The 19,896-nt window shown below is 36.6% G+C and overlaps 1 protein-coding gene across 2 annotated transcripts in view; it reads right to left on the bottom strand.

Moving 5' to 3' along the window:
* The window catches only part of PXDN (peroxidasin), an 80,707-nt gene that overhangs the window by 26,586 nt on the left and 34,225 nt on the right, over positions 1-19,896 (bottom strand). For both annotated transcript variants that reach the window (XM_083829896.1, XM_083829897.1), the window contains 10 exons: positions 14,084-14,155; positions 13,553-13,624; positions 12,146-12,315; positions 10,821-10,938; positions 7,618-7,787; positions 6,855-7,127; positions 5,431-5,547; positions 4,086-4,244; positions 1,526-1,638; positions 253-409 (listed from right to left, as the gene is read on the bottom strand). In XM_083829896.1, coding sequence (XP_083686022.1) covers positions 253-409; positions 1,526-1,638; positions 4,086-4,244; positions 5,431-5,547; positions 6,855-7,127; positions 7,618-7,787; positions 10,821-10,938; positions 12,146-12,315; positions 13,553-13,624; positions 14,084-14,155 — 1,421 coding nt within the window. The remainder of the gene's footprint in view (positions 1-252; positions 410-1,525; positions 1,639-4,085; positions 4,245-5,430; positions 5,548-6,854; positions 7,128-7,617; positions 7,788-10,820; positions 10,939-12,145; positions 12,316-13,552; positions 13,625-14,083; positions 14,156-19,896) is intronic.

Below are 19,896 nucleotides of genomic sequence, written 5' to 3'. Positions count from 1 at the left end.
GCCCAAAACGTTGTTTTGAAGCTTAAGTCCTAGAGACATTTTGGCTGACATATTCCCATCTTACTCACATCTGTGCGGATAATTGCCTGAATTAAAAATAAATAAAATAAATAAAAATGAGAGGTTTAAGGGAAAGGTAAAAAAATGGATAAAAGAAAGAATTCAGCATTTTATGAACTTTTTGCATCTTACAAATAAGCCAAATTCTAAAAGTAATCTAGTTCATACTTCCAACTGACTCATACACCTTACCGTTAACACTAAGCACCATGCTAACAGAGGAGTATCCTATGGTATTCCGGGCAACACATTCATATCGACCTTCATCAGCAGTTCCAACATCACGAATAGTAAGAAATCCCTCTGGACTAACGTGAAATTTTCCACTCTCAGTTACCTGTACTCCATCCTGCAGCAAAGAAGAGTGCTTTTTTTTTATTCTGATATATCCAATCCTAGTTTCCAGACCTGAATTTTCATTCTTTTTCCTCAAAGAGTGACTTAGTAAACAAAAAACAATAGTGAAGTAGATAAACTTATACAAAATTCAACACGCAGTTGTCATGTGTGACAGGAGGACTTGCATGTAGATCTAAATCATACAGTGTATTTATTTACTTTTAAAAGCACTCATTATTATAAATGAAAGTATTTTAATAGTTTAGGCCTTCACCACATAGAATTTAAGCCCCCAAAATAAGATAGCACCTCTTGAGAATATGTACGCATTATCTTACTCAAAATTTGTCAATTAAAAAGATCTCCAGAGTGCGTATGTGTCAATTCTTCATATACTATGCATTTAAGATACATTAAGGTACATTTATTTTAATGCTCACTAACTGAAAATAATCAGGAAGACTGAAGATTAATAGTAGAAACCCTTGAATTCACCAGTAATTCTACCTTTATAAATGTTTAATATAACAATTGTTGCACTGACAGAAATCAAAACCAGAGTGAAAGCCTGATTTTTCTTGCTTTTATCAATTACTTTTTTTATGTTTAATACTCTTCTGTCATTTGCAGTACAGTTGTTAGAGGAAACACTTAGAAAAGTTGACACAGAAAGACGGGTTACCAAAGAGTTACCAAAACACGTCCTAGTTGAAGCCCTAACAGCATAAAAGGACTCAGCAATATAGTAGTTCTCATTGTTTTGGTGCTATATGCTTTTATTGCTATAATGTCATTGAAAGTGGGAATATTTATTGGATATTAACAAAGAACTGTCACTGAAATATATAGGACTATTAATATCTATATTACTGATTCTGGTCTGTATAATGTTTCCAAAAATTTGCATAACCATATATATGTCTGTGTACGTACACACACACACACACATAATTCAGGTTTGCTATGTACATACATATTCTGTATTGCAGTTGACTTGCTGATCAGACTGAAGGTAATGTTTTCAGAATCAAAGTGATCATTGTGTTAGTTTGCACTTTAAGCAGTTTGTTATGAAGAGATGGAGAGGCCACCGCCTTTATGAAACAACCAAAGAAATATCTATTACCTTATTCCATGTAATTACTGGCTCTGGCTCTCCTTGAGCACTGCATGGGATCTGCACATTTGTGCCAACCTCTACTGTCATGTCACTCGGAACACTGGCAAACACAGGAGTCACTAAAAAAACAAATGACACATTGATAAGGTATGAAGTACAACTTGTACAAAAGATGGTCTAAAAACAGGTCATCATTGTATATTTCTTTCAGTTACCCAACACTTCTTAATCTATAATCCTATTCTGTTTGCAAGTTTTACCTGATTATAGCAATGCCTTAAAGACAGTGTTGCTTATTTCTAGTATCTGCTTCAGGCTCATTTTTAAGTGCTCTTAACTTCTAACAAAACAGGCTAGTAGTTGCCAAAAACGCTAAGTTCTGTAAGCTAATAGCTCTGAAAAAAAAAATCCGTAAATAGGTAACTTTGAACAAAATCACCAGAATGATAGGAAATTTCCCATCAATTTCTGCCAAAATTTTAAACTTTCAAGTTTTAAATAGCAACAACAGAGATTTCTCAGATGATTAAAAGCAAAACTTCCCAGAACTCACTCAACTCTAACTGCCCCAACCTGATCTGCTGGGGTGTTAAACCTTCACAAAACTGCTGTGTATCTGAAACCAATGAGCCCTGGGCCTTAAACATCAACTGACCTTTGCTTTTTAAGGGCACAGGGTACACAACAACCTAATTCCACGGTGAAGAAAATTAATGCATTTTTAATCCTAATTTCCTTCAAATCTAGATCAACATCCAGCACTCAGATGTTATTATGAGAAACACGTACAAGATTATGAAGATGCTTTAGAACTGTATTTCTGCTGTAACATATCAGCACTTTGCAGGGAGGAGAAATGGGGCTATGGTTCTACCAAGAAGCATTTGGCCACACAGCCTACTACCAACCAGATCTGGCCTTGGTGTTAAATAGTTTGTACTGTCTCTTACAAATGAAGCATGGTTATTAAGGAGTAGAGACAATTTCAAATAAGGTGTCCGTGCTGGGATGTAAGAGTGTCTAACTCTGAGGATGTGAGGTATGTCTTGTTAAGGACAAACAGACCTGAACCTTTAATCTGTATTCATTAATACAGACTTAGCCACAGTGACCACTGACTAGACATTCCTGAGATGAAAAGTCCCTTTGTTATAAACCCAGAGGAAAACATTTTCTCTTGTTGCACAATTAAAAATACCATTGCAATGAATGTATGGAGAGCTCCAATTTCAGGAACATATATGTAGCCTTCAATCTTGTATCTACTGTCTTTTGATGACTGGATTTTGCAATCTGAGTTGCACAAAACTAATTTTATTAAACTTAAGTTCAGTGAAGTTTAACACAACTGGAAACCCATAAAACTTTTTAAAATCATTTTGTTTTGTTGAATTTTAGTCAGCAATTTTATGTAGGTGAACAAAATCTGGACTTTGACAAATTAATCTGCCATTATTATTTTTAACTAAGAAAGATCAATAGAATTATTTTTTTTTTTTGGACAGATGTCTAAGTTTAGGAAGACTACAATACACTTTTACTGAAATACTGTTTTAGATATGGTCACTACCAAGAAAGTCTTTTAATTAAATGTTTAATCTCCTTCAATTTAATTAAACACCAAAGTACTTAACTAAATTATAAATATTAATATGATTCTAATTAATCATGGAAGTAGCTTACTTAGAATTTACTTGAAAAAAAACATTAAAAAATGGTAGTTCGTTTTTTTTTTCTGTGTTAGCTTATTTTAGGTATAAGCAATGGCATTTCATTGTGAAAGTCATTCGGGTGTTGTAAAATAAACTGTTTTGTTTCTGGACATTAAATCATTATGTTAATAACACTATTTAGTTAGCAGAATAGAGCCTTATAAGAAATTAGTCTAACATGCACACAGAAAAAAAGACAATATTTTCACAAGAAAAAATACTTTCACAAGCATAGGAATACAGTCATCCACAAAGCAAACCTCCATTTTTTAAAAACAAGAGTAGATCAGATAAACCTGTTTCACAGAATACAGATTGTTCGAAAGAAATGATACTCTGTTCAAATCCTAATAAGTATCCATATGTTATTTATTAAAAAACACCCACAAACTTAAAAAAAAAAAGTGCTGAGAAATAATGATCAGAAATGTGAAATATGAGCAACACCCTGAACAACAAGTTTTCTAAATAACAAAAGATATAGTTCTGTTCTTACAAGCTCTTATCAAAAAAGTCCACGCTTAATTGCAAGGTTATGTGTTCTTCAGGTGACTTTGAACTAAGTCTATCTGGGCACACTGATCCTCATGCTCAATTTATAAGAGCTAATAAGACACCTTATAGTGCAAATCCAGCAACCTAGAATCACTGTAATATTCAGCAAAAGTTCTAAAGAAAAACCCAAGCACTGGGTTTATTTAAGCTCTGCTTCGAAAGCTTTTTTACTTCTAAACTAAGATAAATTTAACCTACTTCACATTCACATATATGCCATACTGTGCCATCAAAAATGATTAATTCTGATTCTTACATTTTAGAAAAAGAGAAGAATAAATCAAATATGGAGAACATACCTCTAGGCTGCACAGTCAGGTATACAACAATCCGTTGAGATCCAATAATGTTGACAGCTTGGCATTCATACTGTCCCTGGTCATGCAGGGCTACCCTGGAAATCCTTAGGGTACCAGAAGATAGAACTAAATGTCTTCTGTCAACAGACAACTGGCCTCCTGAAACACAGAGCAATAGCATTTTGCTCTTTACAGCAGTGCAGAACAAAGTCTCTTTGTTTCAGAAAAAGGGAAATCTGGAAGTATTCAAATTTGATAAAACATTGGAAACACTTAAAAGTTTCTTAGAAAGAACTGGTGAAACCTTTAATTCACAGAATATGAACACGCAAATATATGTACGCACACAGTCATAATCCTGATCTCTTCCCCTTCTCCTTTTGTGGTAGACAGAAGTATTTAAGGAGCATGACAAAGCACCCTAACAAGAAGGCGCCAGAAGAATGGCAACAGGTATTACTGTTAATTATTATTGTTAAGTATGAAAGACACTCACAATTCATCTCATCTGCCTAGACCATCTAGACAACTAATAGAAAAATACATACAGCTCTGAAAAAATGGAATATAATACAATACAATACAAATGAAATGAAAGGCACAACAGTGTCTGTACCCTGTTCTTCCTTTCTGGACATTTCATTTGATTGGAGCAACCTTGGCAGAGGGAGAAACAGGGACATTATCAGCATGAAAATGATCAAGAGTTTGTTAAAAACTTGCTTTATGTACCAAAATTTAGAATTCCTTAGGAGTTGCTTTTCCTGCTAGAGCTACTTCACTTGATTCAACTGGCATACCTACTTACATACAACATCCGCTAGAGTATTTCTTCCCACTGCATTGGGCTCAATGCCTTTACAACCCCAACCTGATACAGCAGTCAGCAGAGTGAATCCCAGTGTTCCTGTCGATCCCCGTTAAGTGACAGAAACACAGTACACAGAATTTGTACTGATGCCAGGATGGACTGTTCTGGTTTCTGAAGAGGGCACATCCCAACTTATTTTAGATCTCATCAGTGATGGTCACCTCGATTTCTGTAGTAAATTGTCAGTAATAGATATTACCACATGTGATTTGTCTTGCATTTCTTAAATCTTTATTAGAAGGAATTTTTTATGGAGGCATACATTTTAGTGACTCCTTTTTACTGAATACTGAAGAACACTTGGGCAACTAGCTTCTGCTGGATATTTTGCCTTTTCTAGCTAAAGCAGAAAAAGATGAACCCCATTTCCTTCAGGACTGAAGCGTCTGAACAAATACATGCATTTCCTTTCAATTCAAGTGTCATTCCAAAATCTATTCTAGCAGATTAAAAGTACGTCCAGAACAAATTTACCTCCTTTTGTCCAGGCAATAACAGGCTGGGGATAGCCTTGTGCTTCACAAGGGAAGTCAACAGTTTGTCCCTCAACCACCGTTTTGTCTTGAGGAGTGACAGTAAACTGAGGTAGAGCTACAGAAGAGAAAATAAACTGGTAAAAAAAAAAAAAAAAAAAGAACTGAAAAATATATGACTGTATGAAATTGCATAAAATTTCCTGCATGATGTGAAAAGCTCATATAGGTGGGAAACGGGATGCCAGTGTTTTTACATTATATTTAATCTAGAGCTGAGATTTGGGGCAGTCTCTTATGCAATAGGAACATCCCCATCACATTATGCCCTGGTGTCAGTGAAGGTCTCTGGTATCTATTGTTGTATAAGATACACAGTAAGACCTAAACAATCTAACATGGAATGTTCCCTAGATTAAAAATTCTTTCTTCTTTTTCTATCTTTCAAAAATTCCTCAGCTAAAACATGAAGAAAATGTAACACAGTCAAAACCCTCCTTAGCTGTTTTGTTTGTCTTTATTCAGAAGGAAAACAGTGAATGGAGTGCAGGACAGTTTCTGCATTGTGACATTATCAGTGTGAGAAGGAAATTGTTCAGCTCTCAAAACACAATAATCCACTGGTGAATGATAAATGAACAAAACACATGGACAAGTTATTTTGTGTAGCTTTAAAAACTGAACTCATTGACAAAGCATTTGCAACCTGAACTGTTTGTCAGAGATCTTAACATCTTAGAACAGAAATAAATTTAAATTGCTCATAACATTTTGCAAATAAAAGTTCCAGCATTAAAATGTTTGCAGAAGAAATATTCTCCACATATATGCATAGGAGAAGGTTTTTTGATGTATTGTCCTTGAAACACTTTATATTCTTACTACTGACATGCAATACCGAAATTATTGTGATCACAATACATTAGGAGTACTCTGGCTTTCACTTTGCAGAAAAGCCTCAGCTGGTAGTGACTGTTTCCATGAATCTCAGAAGAAAATGTGCCCACATTCACTTGGCTGTCTACAAGAGAAAGGTGCCACGGATCTATACTCGAAACTCCATTCTAGTACTCCTGGCATAAATACTAAACTCTAGGACTGCTACTTGTTACAGAAAAAAATTAGTCCCACACAAACTGGACATTGCATGTTTTATTCATACCAGCAAACAAAACTATAAGCATTTCAAAACACAAATGTTAACTTCAGTAAATAATCAGAGAATTAGTATATAATATCTTACTCTGGGTGAAATATACAGCAACGTTACTATGGATGTATAATGTAATTAAAAGAAAAAATCCTTATGGTTTTAGTTTGGCTCTGGCAATTCAAAAAAAAAAGAAAAGAAAGACAATCATACAACTTGAAGTAATATACTCTTTATAATATGTTTTACAGCATGTCACTGCAAGTAATACTCACCTTGGACTATGATGTATGCAGTTGCATGGATATTATCTATGCTGTTAGTTGCAAAACAGGTATACTCGCCGCTGTCCTCCTGCTTCACATTTTGTATGTAAAGTCCTCCTGAGGGAGTTATCGTGATGCGAGGGTCACTTGGTAAAGGGGTTCTGTCACCTTTGGTCCATGTAATTCGCGGCTGAGGGTGCCCAGTTGCACTGCACTCCAAGGTAACACTCTCTCCAACTAATACCTCTGTATTTTGTGGGTGAATCACAAAACTTGGCCGGGCTGTGAGAAAAGAACAATGCCTAAATATGACTTTTAGCTGAGAGCACTAATTTGGCTGAACATTGCAATAGTTTGGGGAACCAAGTTGTTTTGGTTTTCTATTTTAATAATAGCTCTGTTGCAACGTACCTCTAATCTTGGTGCAAACTCTGCTTGCTTTAATCCTAATCTTTTTTTCCTTACCCCCCTTTAAAGCAATTATTAATCATATCCTCATTTACTGATGTTTAGAGACATAGACACTGAGACCCAGAAAACAATCTGGCTAGAAGGTGCTATGGGGTGCTCAAAAAGAAAGAAATCGATAAGTATTTTTTCCCAACAGCATGTATAAATTGAAATGACATTTTAAGTTTACCTGGTGGTGAGTATACAAGCAAAATTTGTCAATGTCAAGAAGATACAAGAAGCAATACATCTTATTTTTAGCAATCTTATTAAGAAAACAATTCTCTTTAGAAACGCAAAATCCAGACTTCGTTTTTTTTACCTGGTGATCCAAAGTATCTAAGAGTAACTTCCTGAGTTTTCACTTCTCCAGCCACATTTTTTGCCATGCACTGGTAAATGCCCTGGTCTGTTTCTTGAGTATTCTGAATCATTAAGGTGCCATCATCTAGCAAGTTTAGACGGGAATCTTCTTTCATACTGAGCTCATTACTGTGAAGAAAAGAATCTGCTGGAGTTAAACCTTTAAATCACGAGCACAGAAAACTGTCAAATAATAAAAACCTAAATATATTACCCAAAATACCTTGGAAAAAAGTAAGTTTTACCATGTTAAGTAAAATAGAACTTTTAGTTTTCTCCTAAAGAGAAGAAGAGGACAAACAAAAGATGAATCAATTTTGCTTATGCAAGTACTACACCTTCAAAATGTAAAGCCAAAATATTTTTATGAGTAAAAGCTTATGGGGAAAAAAAAAAAAGACAAAATACCTGGTCTCATTCTCTTTTAAGAATACAAGCTGTTCTATCCGGCAAATTGATTTCAAATGTTTCCACTGGAAGTATACTAAGTAAGTTCAATACTCAAAATACATTCTACTAGAAGAGGAGTTAGTTGCTTTAATTCCTGGTGCCAAGCTCGCTCTGGATTGTTCAAGGAGCACTTATGAACCTGACTGTAATTTGCTTTGGCATGAAATGTAAATTAAAATTAGCTCATCATGCTATGTCATGGGTACAACATTTCTGTGATACGATGTAAGTATATTTAGGGCATTTTATTGAAGGAAATGTTTCTCACTTCATCCTGCGCATGATGAAGAAAGCACAGAAGTGGGATGAGGAACTCACCCCTTGTGTACAAAATGCAGACCAATTATTTACATACCCCATCCCTCCCTGGTGGTCTAGTGGCTAGGATTCGGCGCTCTCACCGCCGCGGCCCGGGTTCGATTCCCGGTCAGGGAAGAGTTTTTTGATGGGCAGAGGCCAATGGGATGAGGTCCAACGTGGCTAAGTGCCAGGTCCTGCAATTTGGCCACAACAACCCCATGCAACGCTACAGGCTTGGGGGAGAGTGGATGGAAAGCTGTGTAGAGGAAAAGGATCTGGGGGTGTTGGTTGATGCTCGCCTGAACATGAGCCAGCAGTGTGCCCAGGTAGCCGAGAAGGCCAACGGCATTCTGGCTTGTACCAGGAATAGTGTAGCCAGCAGGACCAGGGAGGCGATCGTTCCCCTGTACTCGGCTCTGGTGAGGCTGCACCTCAAGTACTGTGTTCAGCTTTGGGCCCTTAGTACATGAAAGACATCGAGGCCCTGGAGCGTGTCCAGAGAAGGGCTACAAAGCTGGTGAAGGGCCTGGGACACAGGTCCTGTGAGGAGCAGCTGAGAGAACTGGGGTTGTTTAGTCTGGGGAAGAGGAGGCTCAGGGGAGACCTCATTGCTCTCTACAACTACCTGAAAGGGAGTTGTGGGGAGCTGGGGGTCGGCCTCTTCTCACAGGTAACTAGTGACAGGACTAGAGGGAATGGCCTCCAGTTGTGCCAGGGGAGGTTCAGGTTGGAAATTAGGAGATATTTCTTCTCAGAAAGAGCAGTCAGGTATTGGAACAGGTTGCCCAGGGAAGTGGTGGAGTCACCGCCCCTGGGGGTGTTTAAAGAAAGGTTGGACCTGGTGATTAGGGATGTGGTTTAGTGGGTAATATTGGTGGTAGGGGTATGGTTGGACCAGATGATCTTGGAGGTCTTTTCCAACCTTAATGATTCTATGATTCTGTGTGATTGCTGATCTACTCAGCATTCAACAATTGCTCAACAGGTTAATGTCTTTTGACTGAAATCTTGCCATATTCAACTACCTTGCAAAGAGTTTTCTCTCATTCTTGCAGCCAGGAAACAAGCCAGAATCAATAATCCCACACCCCAAACTCAAATTTCCTTTTAAAACTCTTTCATATGTGTATTCTGAATAAGTTTTCTTTGTTTATTATAAAAAGTACATGAGCCAAAGAAAATTTTAATGAAATAATTACACCATCCAAGTTTAAGGCTCTGTTTTTTGCATACTGCATAAATGCTGTACCCTTGCCTCACGCAGGGATCTTACTGAAATCAGCTTAAAGCTACAGAAACAGGACTCTATGTTGTTCCATTCTATCAGTAACTAACAAACTAAAATGGTTCCCTTATTAATATATAATGTGAAAGAATTTGTTTTCCAGATCAAGTTCTCCATTTGTGTAAGAGAATTACTCAGCCAAAGTCTGATTAAGCTGGTGGTAAACTCACAAATCATGTGCCCACTGTAAATTCAGGTCAGTTTTGGGGAGATGACGTGCTGCTGTGTGGCCGGTTCAGCTACGATGTGCGTGGCTGTGCTGGAGCAAGCTGGGATCTGCGTGCTCAAGCAGCCAGGTTGGCTCATTGGCTCCCAACGGACACACATCCCTAATAGACCCTACCCTCCTAAACAACAAGGGGAAACATTCGAGCAGGTTGCCCAATGAACTTGTGCCATCTCCAGCCTTGGTGGTTTTTAAGGCCCAAATGATAAAGCCTTGAGCAACCTGGGGTGTTCCTGTAGCTGTCCTTGCCTTGAGCAGAAGGCTGCACTAGAAATCTGCTGAGGTCCCCTCTAACCTGAATTACCCTGAATAATCCTGTGATATAGGCACTTGCCTGCCTTGGGGCAATTGATATCCCCTTTTCTAGGATGAAGCTGCAACTCAGAGGAAAGCTTACTGCTTTGGAGCTGGGGTTCAAGGAAGCCTCTGAAATCTAACTCTTGTCCAGCTGGAGCCCTTTAAAAAAGCAGCTATTGCTCTGCCTCAAAATGTAATATAAACAGACCTACGCAGCATATGCAAACACTAGCTAAGCCCACAAACCACATGTGCGACATGTCCTTGTTGGATTCTCTGGTACTTACATGTAAGTGATTTACAGTTTTACAGTTGTGAGCAACTTTGTATGTATAACTACAGTTGAAAAACTTACCAATAGTATTATATATATGTAGTCATAAATTAGGACTTTCTAAAATCATCAGTTCTTAAGAGTTTAGAATTACTAATAAAACAGATCTGGGCCATTATTACTCCATATACTTCTTTTTATTATAATATGTTTCTGCTGTTACTATTCCATATGTTAGCATGTAATGCATATGGCCACGCACCCAGAAATGTACACACACACAGATAAACATACTTACATTAAGCTTCTCTATTCCTCTTTTAAACTTACTTGTTTCGAAGCCAGATAATTTCTGGTTTAGGATTGCCTTCAGCTCTGCAAGTGAAGTACACTGTATTCCCTGAGGTAACGTCCACATCCTGAGGCTCTGATGTAATTCTTGGCCTCTCTGTATCAAAAATAAAATATATAAGGAATCCTTACTTGTTTCAACACTACTAAAGAGTGGTAAATAAATATTTTTTCTATATACCTTGTAGAAAAATATTTTTCACAAATGTTTTAAGTTAAAATATTTATAAGCTTAATCAGGATTAAACACACTTTTCTTTATGTAAAAGTGACTGCTGCCTTTCTGACCTCCATTGTTTCCTAGGAACTTTTAGCAGACTGGAAATAGACTGTGCAAATTTGTATCAGGTTCTAAAGTAGCTGTTTTATTTATTTGAACAAAGGCTCAATTTGCTTATGAGGAACAAACTTTAAAGCAGCAAGCACAAGTGCCATTTAAAATAACTTCCTCTAGATTAGTATCACCACCTAACCTACCTCCTACAGAATAATTTGTCCAGCTTGCTTCCTGCAGTTTCCATATTCAGGCTCCTTAGATGTGCAGAGAGCTGGGAGGATGCCATGTGAATTATTCTTGCACCAAATCCCCTTTTACTATCTTTTCCAAGAACCTTGTAGACACTTATGGTTATAATTCCCCTGATCAGAATTATACCCAACATATAAATAAAAGGTCAATTAGTTATTTTATATCTTCTGAGGCAAATACCCATTGCATGGTGGAAAACCTGCTTTTTGGATTCGGAACAGGAGAGGTGCGAGCCCTGGGGTGTCCACTAATCCCACAATGACAGAGGATTTCAGTGCCCGTGTAGGGCACTCCCAATAAGTACAGATGATTGTAAAAGAAATCCAGTGACCTAACCTGACAAAGTCAGCAAGAGTTTTAACAATAAATTCTCTGAAATTAGAAGCAATTATATTTGTTTTCATTCCTTCTTCTCCCTTATGTAAAAGGGAATAAGGGACACCAACAACTTTACCATAATACCAAAGACCCTAGATGACAATCAAATCTGAAATATAAAAAGGAAAAATAAACTTCTTCTGGATAATCACATTTAGTTTCATAATGACAAACTCCAAACATGTCTATATTTGTTTCAATATAGGCTCAGGGGTAAAAATGACCAATTCTGTAGAAAGAAGACAAAAAACTGGGAAGGAACACAGAGAGAGTTCTGGAAATACACAATATTAACCAGAAGTAGTCAGTGTTACCAAAGAGAACAGAAGAACAAATTCTAATACAGTCTGGGTGTGTTTAACACGTTAAAGAAGTCAGCACGTAGCGGCAAACCCACCACAGTTAAGTTCCTCTGGTGTTATTGTGGCCACTGATCGTCCCTGGATCCTTCGCGGATACTCGCAGGTAGCGGCTGCCTGGGCATTTCCCGACTCAGCGTACGTCTTCAGCAGCTCTGCCAGCCACAGGATTTCACAGTCGCAGTGAAGAGCGTTTGAATCCAAACGCCTGCACGAAACAAGAAGTGGCCGCCACTCCTATTAGCAAGCTCAGACTATTTACAGACAGAAGGCAATCTTAAATGCAGTTGGTAGTCACTCGCTTGTATGCATTCTGGCAGTCTTTATTACAAAAGTGCATATAATTTTTACTGCACGGGTAGAACTGTGTTCATCCAAGCAAGCATATGAACAAGATTTCTTTTCTAACTCCACATTCAGTGAAAAAATCTGAACTTATTTAGATGTTGTACAAACCTTCCTAAAATAAGGAACATATACAATTCTCCCCCCATTTTTTTTTCTTCTTAATACTTATTCATGCAAAAAGTTCAGTTAACTTGACTTTTTTACAACTTCCCATTTTGTTGGTAATGTAACTCAGACAAAGACCCACAGTTTTATTTAAGTGCTAAGCTTAATAAGCTGCTCATTGAGTTCAGTTAGTCAGTAACCTCCTGCAACAGGAGCCTATAACAAGACCCATAAATTCTGTTGACTTTCTTTCTAGTTACTATGTGGGACACTGTGCTTTCTAGTGGAAGGCCCTGTAGGAAAAAAAAATAAGTATGATAATCTGTACCATTAAATATATCTATGTATAAACTGGAAAAAAAGTTGCATGACAAAGTGACTTTAGTGTATATTTGGGGGTAGTTACCTTTTTGATCATTTTGACTAATACATTGACTAATATATTTTCAATATATTATATTATAAATATATAATATATATTATAAATACACATATAAATACATATTATATATTTGTACTGTATAAATATATAAACATAAATATTATGTTATATAATATAATGTATAATATAATATAATATATTTAAAAAGCAATCAAAAGAAAATATCCAAATAATCAGATACTAAAGGATAGTTGATACAAGGATCAACTAGTAAGACATAGACAAGAGGGTAAAAAGGAAGGAGCTGTTTTGTATATTATTTAGTCTACATAACAAAGTTCTGATAGTGAACAAGACCATACGTCTACAAATAATTTGAAGACAGGAAACAAACAAAAGGAATTAGTCACTAAAGATGGTAGGATATGAAGCAATGGCCTCACTCTATTTAAGTAAACAACTGCAGCACAGTTTAGGAACAATGATTTAATATTTAAAACACTTTCACAATGAAAAGCCTTGTCAAGAAAGATAAACTTTGCAAGATGAGATACAGTATAACTAGATTATTTAAACTTTCTTTAGTTTGATAATAGTTCAATTTACTTACAGTCTCTTCATAGATTCTAAGTGACTAAATGTTCCAGGAATCAAATGAGCTATTCTGTTGTTATGCAAAAATCTGTTAAAAAACACAGAAATATGCATGTAATAATTCAGATTTTGACTTGTACACATTTCATTTATATTATTCTTAAAGTTATTTCACAGAAAATAATTTTACAATTTTTTTAAAACCTTTCCCAGTAATTCACTGACTATTAATTTTTACCTAATTTCTAATGTATATTTGTTGATCCCTTATGGGAGAAAAGAAGCCATAGAATGATAAAACAACTAAAAAACTAAAATGGAGTTCAAAAGCATTCAAATGAGCAACTCAAAAAAAAAAAAGTCATTCTGCTAAGGTAAGCCCAAAAAGATATTCTTGGCAAAAGTTACTTAGCAGTTAAAATTTTTAGCCTAGAAATAATTTACAGGATGATAAGAACATTATTTTCTGATTTTGAACATTTGATTTTATTCAAACAAAGAAGCAAGCTGACTCTTCTGCATCTTACCCCAAGATAAACAAACTTACAGCCTTTCAAGTTTTGGAAGATGGGTAAAGGACTCAGGTTCCAACGTTTCTATTTGATTAAAGTGCAGATACCTGAAAATATGTCAAATAAAAAGAAAAACGCTGAAACAGTTTCCTTAATGAAGGTAAAATATTATAAAGCATTTAGCTACTGTTTACATGTTTTACACATCTAAATGATGACCATGATGCAGTGGCTTAACCTTCTTTTGATATCATCTGAACTCTGCACTAGAATATGAAAAATACAGGAAGTGACAAGCAAGAAAGATTTCACACTGCTATATATCATGTGTGTGTGCATATATACTTGCAAAAAAACTGTCTGATGACCTTTACTTCGGAGATTTTGGAGATACTACTTTGAGCACTCTTGCAAAGTCTGGTTTTCATGACTATGCATCCTTGCATATATGAAAAAAAAAAAAAGAAAAATAGTATTTTAATAGGGAAATGTTACATATTGTTTTAAAGATATTTATAGTTTCCAGTAGAGTAACGTATAAATTGAATATTTCAATAATAAAGAATAAATTGAAAATTTCAAGATGCTGAGAATGCTATGAATCCTGGCATTTAAAGCTACTAGGTCTCTCAACAGCTCAAAAGACAAAAAAATTCACAGCATAAAACCTGAGTCAGTCCTAGACTGATCCCTGCAACTAGTGTACAATTCACCACCACAGCTGTGCTCTGGTTGATGCTCTGTTGATGCTCATGTAAGCTCTTAATATTATACAGCAATAAATACATACAACTATTAATCCCGTAACATTGAAAGAGTTTAATGGAACGGGGTAATCAACCAGATTATTAATCTGCAACTGGTGTGGAAATAGGCTATTCATAAGGACTTCAAAGGCAGGCTCATACCAGTCCTGGCTGTGAGGACTGAGCTGTGTAGGTACCGCACAGCTTTGCAGAGGAGAGAAAAAAAAGGAATTGATGGAAATGTGAAAATGATTTATAGACTTCAGATCCTTATTATATCCAAATGTATCCTCTTAAAGTTTCCTGTCTGACTGCTACCTCTGACAAATTTGGGAACATCTGGAGAGATCGTATATGTAGAAATCACCACAGGCTGAAGAACGATAAAGCCCATCATTTCAAAACAGAGAGAAAATCTCAGACCACCAAATCTTCTGAAAAATAAATAAATAAACAATCCCACAGCACAAAAAAAGTAGGAAGAAGGCGGCCACGGGAGCTCCCCTGCACTGCTCTGCTCCCTGACCTGAGCCACATGGCTGCCGTGGAGAGCACAGTGTGGGGCCCAGAGGAGATGGCCGTGGATGCTCTCATTCCGGCACGCGCTGGAAAGCGTGTGGGGCGCTGATGCCAGGCACGTGCCTGGCAGCCTCCCAGCTCCCCGCCAGCAGCATGGCCAGAGCACAAGCCAGCGAGTGATGCCAGGCAGCAGTGAATGGGGACCGCAGGAAAAATAAATAAAAAAGCCAATTAAGTGGCACGGATGTGATCGGGCACATTGGAGCATCAAGCCTGCTTACTGCCAGTGCAACATGTGGCCACAGATCATTGTGAGAACAGATTTTGATCCTGCTTGCATAAGGAAGCAAGAAATGTGTAATCATGCTGTTCCTGCCAGTCTTCAGCTCCGTTTTGAAAATACTGGCCAGCTTCATCTAAATTAAAAAGACAGACATCTCAAAGGCAGCTACCTCCTGCAAGTTTCATTCAAATCAGCAGTGGAGAGAAGAGCGACCCCATCTAGGTCTAGTCCTGCGGAATGGCTGGCGGGACAGGGACAGTGTCTAAGCCTCAAGGCACCGCTCTCCCACCTCCACCGCACCAGCAGCTCACAGCTAGGCAGCAGCAGGAGTTGTGACTTCTCCTAAAGCAGCTTTACTTTTGGATTAAAAGAAATCCAGGCACCATTTCTTCCTGTACAGCAAGCAGGGATTTTTTTTTTCTTGTTTTAACATAGTTAATTGTCTTTGCATTTTTATCATTCATGTATCTCTTGCATTTATTTGGCACTAACAAGGCGAGATTTGTATGCATGAGTAATACCTCTTACTAGAACAAATAAAGTTGGGGAAAACAGGCACACTGAAGCACGCAGTACCTTCCCCAGGTCCACAAATCAGAAGCCATATTAGCAAAGACAGAAAAAGAGAAGGCACCTCTCTCAGATTGTTTAAGTGACATATATTTAATTAAACCCAAAGCAACACCTCCTAACTGCTGTTCAGTATTCCAGCTGACAGTAAGTAAAGATGTAAAGGATAGCTTTTGTGCCTGAAAACTCATTTTTCCAACCAAATTAATCAGTTTAATTAAAACAATACCTCTGTTACAAACCTTGCCTTGTTTATACCCTCAGATCATCGCAGATACAACTGCAGTAATCCAGGCACTGGAGCACATTGTAACTGTCAACTTTACCTCATCAGAAACCATGCTGACTGCAGTAGCACAAAAATCAAATAATGAAGCCCAACTAGGGAATGCTCTGAACTGCTTATATGACTAGTTAAGCAGGGCTTTGCAGGTTTTTAAAGGTCTCAGCCTTTTTTGAGGTCTCAGGCTATTTATGAACAGAATAAGGTGTTAAATATGTAGACAACAATTAGCAACAACTGTAACTGCAAAAAAATAGACGCAGAAACTAGACTGCATTATAGGTCATGCATTATAAGTACAATATAAAAAGAATAAAAAATTCCTGTCTGTATGACCTACTCTTAACTCACATTTTATCATTTAGTTTACTTACATTCTTTTCTTGTACGAACCACAGTAACACTTTTTTTTTTTTCCAATGGATTTTGTTTTTTAATTAATATGAGAATTTCTTGGACTGGAAATTCATCCAAGAGGTAATCATATTCAAGAAATAATCTCACACTGTCACGTCTTTAGAGACATCTTTTATGCTCAGAGTATAACAAGCACTTGAAAAAAAGCAGTATGATGGAATGAATTTGGTATTAAAATACTTTCATACTGCAAATTAAAAGAAAAAGCATGCACGACTAAAGATTTTTGTCTTCCCCCTTTTTTTTTTTTGATTCTGAATTTGTTATCAAGTAGGAAACAGAAGGAAAGGAAATATTTAAAGAAAAAATAAATAAAAGAAACACCTAGAGGAAGATAAAGATTTGATCAAGTAAGCACAGCACAGATTTTTTTCTTTGTTATCATTAACCTTGGAGGATGAACAGTACATTAAAATTCAATACCAGTAGCATTTCTTTTCTCCCATAGGAGTAAATTTCAGATCCTACCTTCCTTCATAATATTATTGTAGAGGATTACTTTTATCATATATGCCAACTGTTCATTTCCAATAGTATCGCCACTTCTTTGGAAAGTACTTAAAATTCATTAGTAACATATCAATTATGTTCTAAATATTTAAAGTTTTTTTTTTTTTGCCATTTTGTTTATTTGAAAGAGAACGAACAAACAGATTTTCCTGCCCTGCTCAGGCATATGACAAGAATTAACAGCTTAAACTACAAGGACAGAGATTCACATTAGACATTACAATAATGGTATAAAGTACTCAAACAGGATGCTTAAGGAGATTATTGAATCTGTTACTTAAAGACTTTCAAAATAAGGCAAGATTCCAGCCATTTACAATGCTTGACCCCAGCTGATATTACTGTAGAATAATAGAGTTACTGTACTTCACATACCTTCTCTCAAATTATTTATTTTATTTTATTTTATTTTATTTTATTTTATTTTATTTTATTTTATTTATTTATTTTTTATTTTATTTTATTGTCTCATTTTCCCTACCATAGGCATTTTAGCAGTACATCAAGACTTTAATCAGGCTCCACTGTGTTAAATCTACATAAAACCTCAGGTTTATGCAACAAGCAGGAACTCTTTGTAATATAAAACTTTAAAAGAATCATAGCAGCTTTTGAAAGCTACTGAAAATTGAATTGAAGGAAATACATAAAATAAATAGAAGAAGCTGCATCACGGCATGTAAGATAACATTTTTATATGTTAATTTCCCCAAAGATATGTATATATGAATACAATCTGCAGCATAACTCTAGCAACAGCTTACAAAGAACAAAAATAGTATGTTAACGTGAAAGTTAAAAGAAAATGAGAAATTAGTATTCCACTAAGAATAAACGTTTAAATAATTCTGTGAGTATCTGGGACTCCCACTAGGTGAGGACTGCAGAGAAAGCATGTTGTCCCATGAAAATCTCTTAAATGAGAATTGAAAATATAGCAGCAAAGCCAACAAACAAGTACATGCATCTGGGAACAGACTGAACTTAGAGCTCAAATTTGCAATCCAATACCGAAAACTTGTGACCTCCCAAGCCACGTATTTGTGATGTTTCAGGTGGGAATCAGTGGTCTATGCACTAGAGGTCCATGCACTAGTGGTGTAGGCATAGAGAGGCAGCTTTGATTTCCTTTCAGGCACCCTGGCTGACTTCAAGCTGCTGCTCCAAAAAATGCAGATTTCCTGCAAGTTTGTGTCATATTTTCCAGACCCAAACATATATCCTGCAGGTTCAGAGGGGTCTAAACTTGTCCTAAGTAATCACTTTTAAACAGATGTCTTTCTCCCTTCACACTCTGCAATGGCTGAAGAGTTAGGTGACGAAATATGTATGGCTCAAGTTCTCAGTGTGTTCAAGCACCTAAAAAAATGCCAAGTGTTCTCAGAATTTATTCTACCACAAGTGAATTTCAAAGTCTGATTCAAAGATCTTATTATCCTGGCAGAAATTTCCGAGGAAAAAGACATTTCTCCTACATCAGCAGCAAAGAATTCTGTCGTGGAGGTTTTAGTGGGATACTGCCAGCAGCAGTATTTGCGGCTGCTTTTCTTTTTCTTCCCTTATACATGCAACAGTCCTCTTAAATCAAACTGTACATACAGTTTCTCTCCAGTATTACTACTGAAGAATGAAAAATGTATATATATATAATAATAAAAAAGTGCTTACTGTGCAGTTTAATTAAAAAAAATCAATGATCAGTTTCATTCTGTTTCATTGGAGCACAGGAAATTACTGTGAAACAAGTGTGTTCTCCTGAGGTGTGGAGCCACAGCCTCTCCTCTGAGAACTCTGCTGAGCAAGGAAGGAAAAGAGCGTTTGGCTGAGCCAATGCATGCAGGTTGCAAAATGTCTTTTGACATTTTTTGTGCAGGTCACAGTAGCCTGCAACTTGGAAATGTCATGCTGAACAACTGACACAGTCCCAAGGTGAAGTTGGAGAATTTGGGAAGGTGTTGTTTGGTCTTGTGAACACAGTATCTCTCCAAAGATAATGTGATAAAACAGATCTTGTACAGCCGGGACCTATTTACGAGACTCTAACTTTGTTTAAAATTTGATTTTATACAGAGCAACATTGAAGAATTAGTGATTCAATAAATATACCTCAGTGCTTAAAATTCTACACAGAAAACAAGAATTGCTATTAACATGCAACTAAGCCCTACCAGTTGCTGTCAATATGCTGTAGCAATCATTTCTAGAGCAGGAGGAAGAGGAAGAGAAAGGTGTTAAGGGAACAAATGACATTTATATATGTTTTATAATCATCATTTTTGTTTTGTGCAGATGCTCTTCCTTCAAAAGGCATTTACTGCCTTCTAAAATGAGCTTCCATGATTTGTACACCATCTGAAGTATCATTTTACACACTATATCCACTAATGTCTACTAGAGGTTTACACTAAGAAGGAAACTGGTTCATACCGTAGTAGAAGAGATTTTCAGCCCCCAAAATTCATGTGCTACAAGACTCATCTAGAATTGTTATTTGGCAGTCAGGTTCTGAAATAGTGATGC

This window comes from Anser anser, assembly GCF_964211835.1.
Source record: "Anser anser genome assembly, chromosome: 3".
Classification (NCBI taxonomy): domain Eukaryota; kingdom Metazoa; phylum Chordata; class Aves; order Anseriformes; family Anatidae; genus Anser; species Anser anser.
Note: the sequence above shows the minus strand (reverse complement) of the source record. Positions and strands in the feature narration are given on the sequence as shown.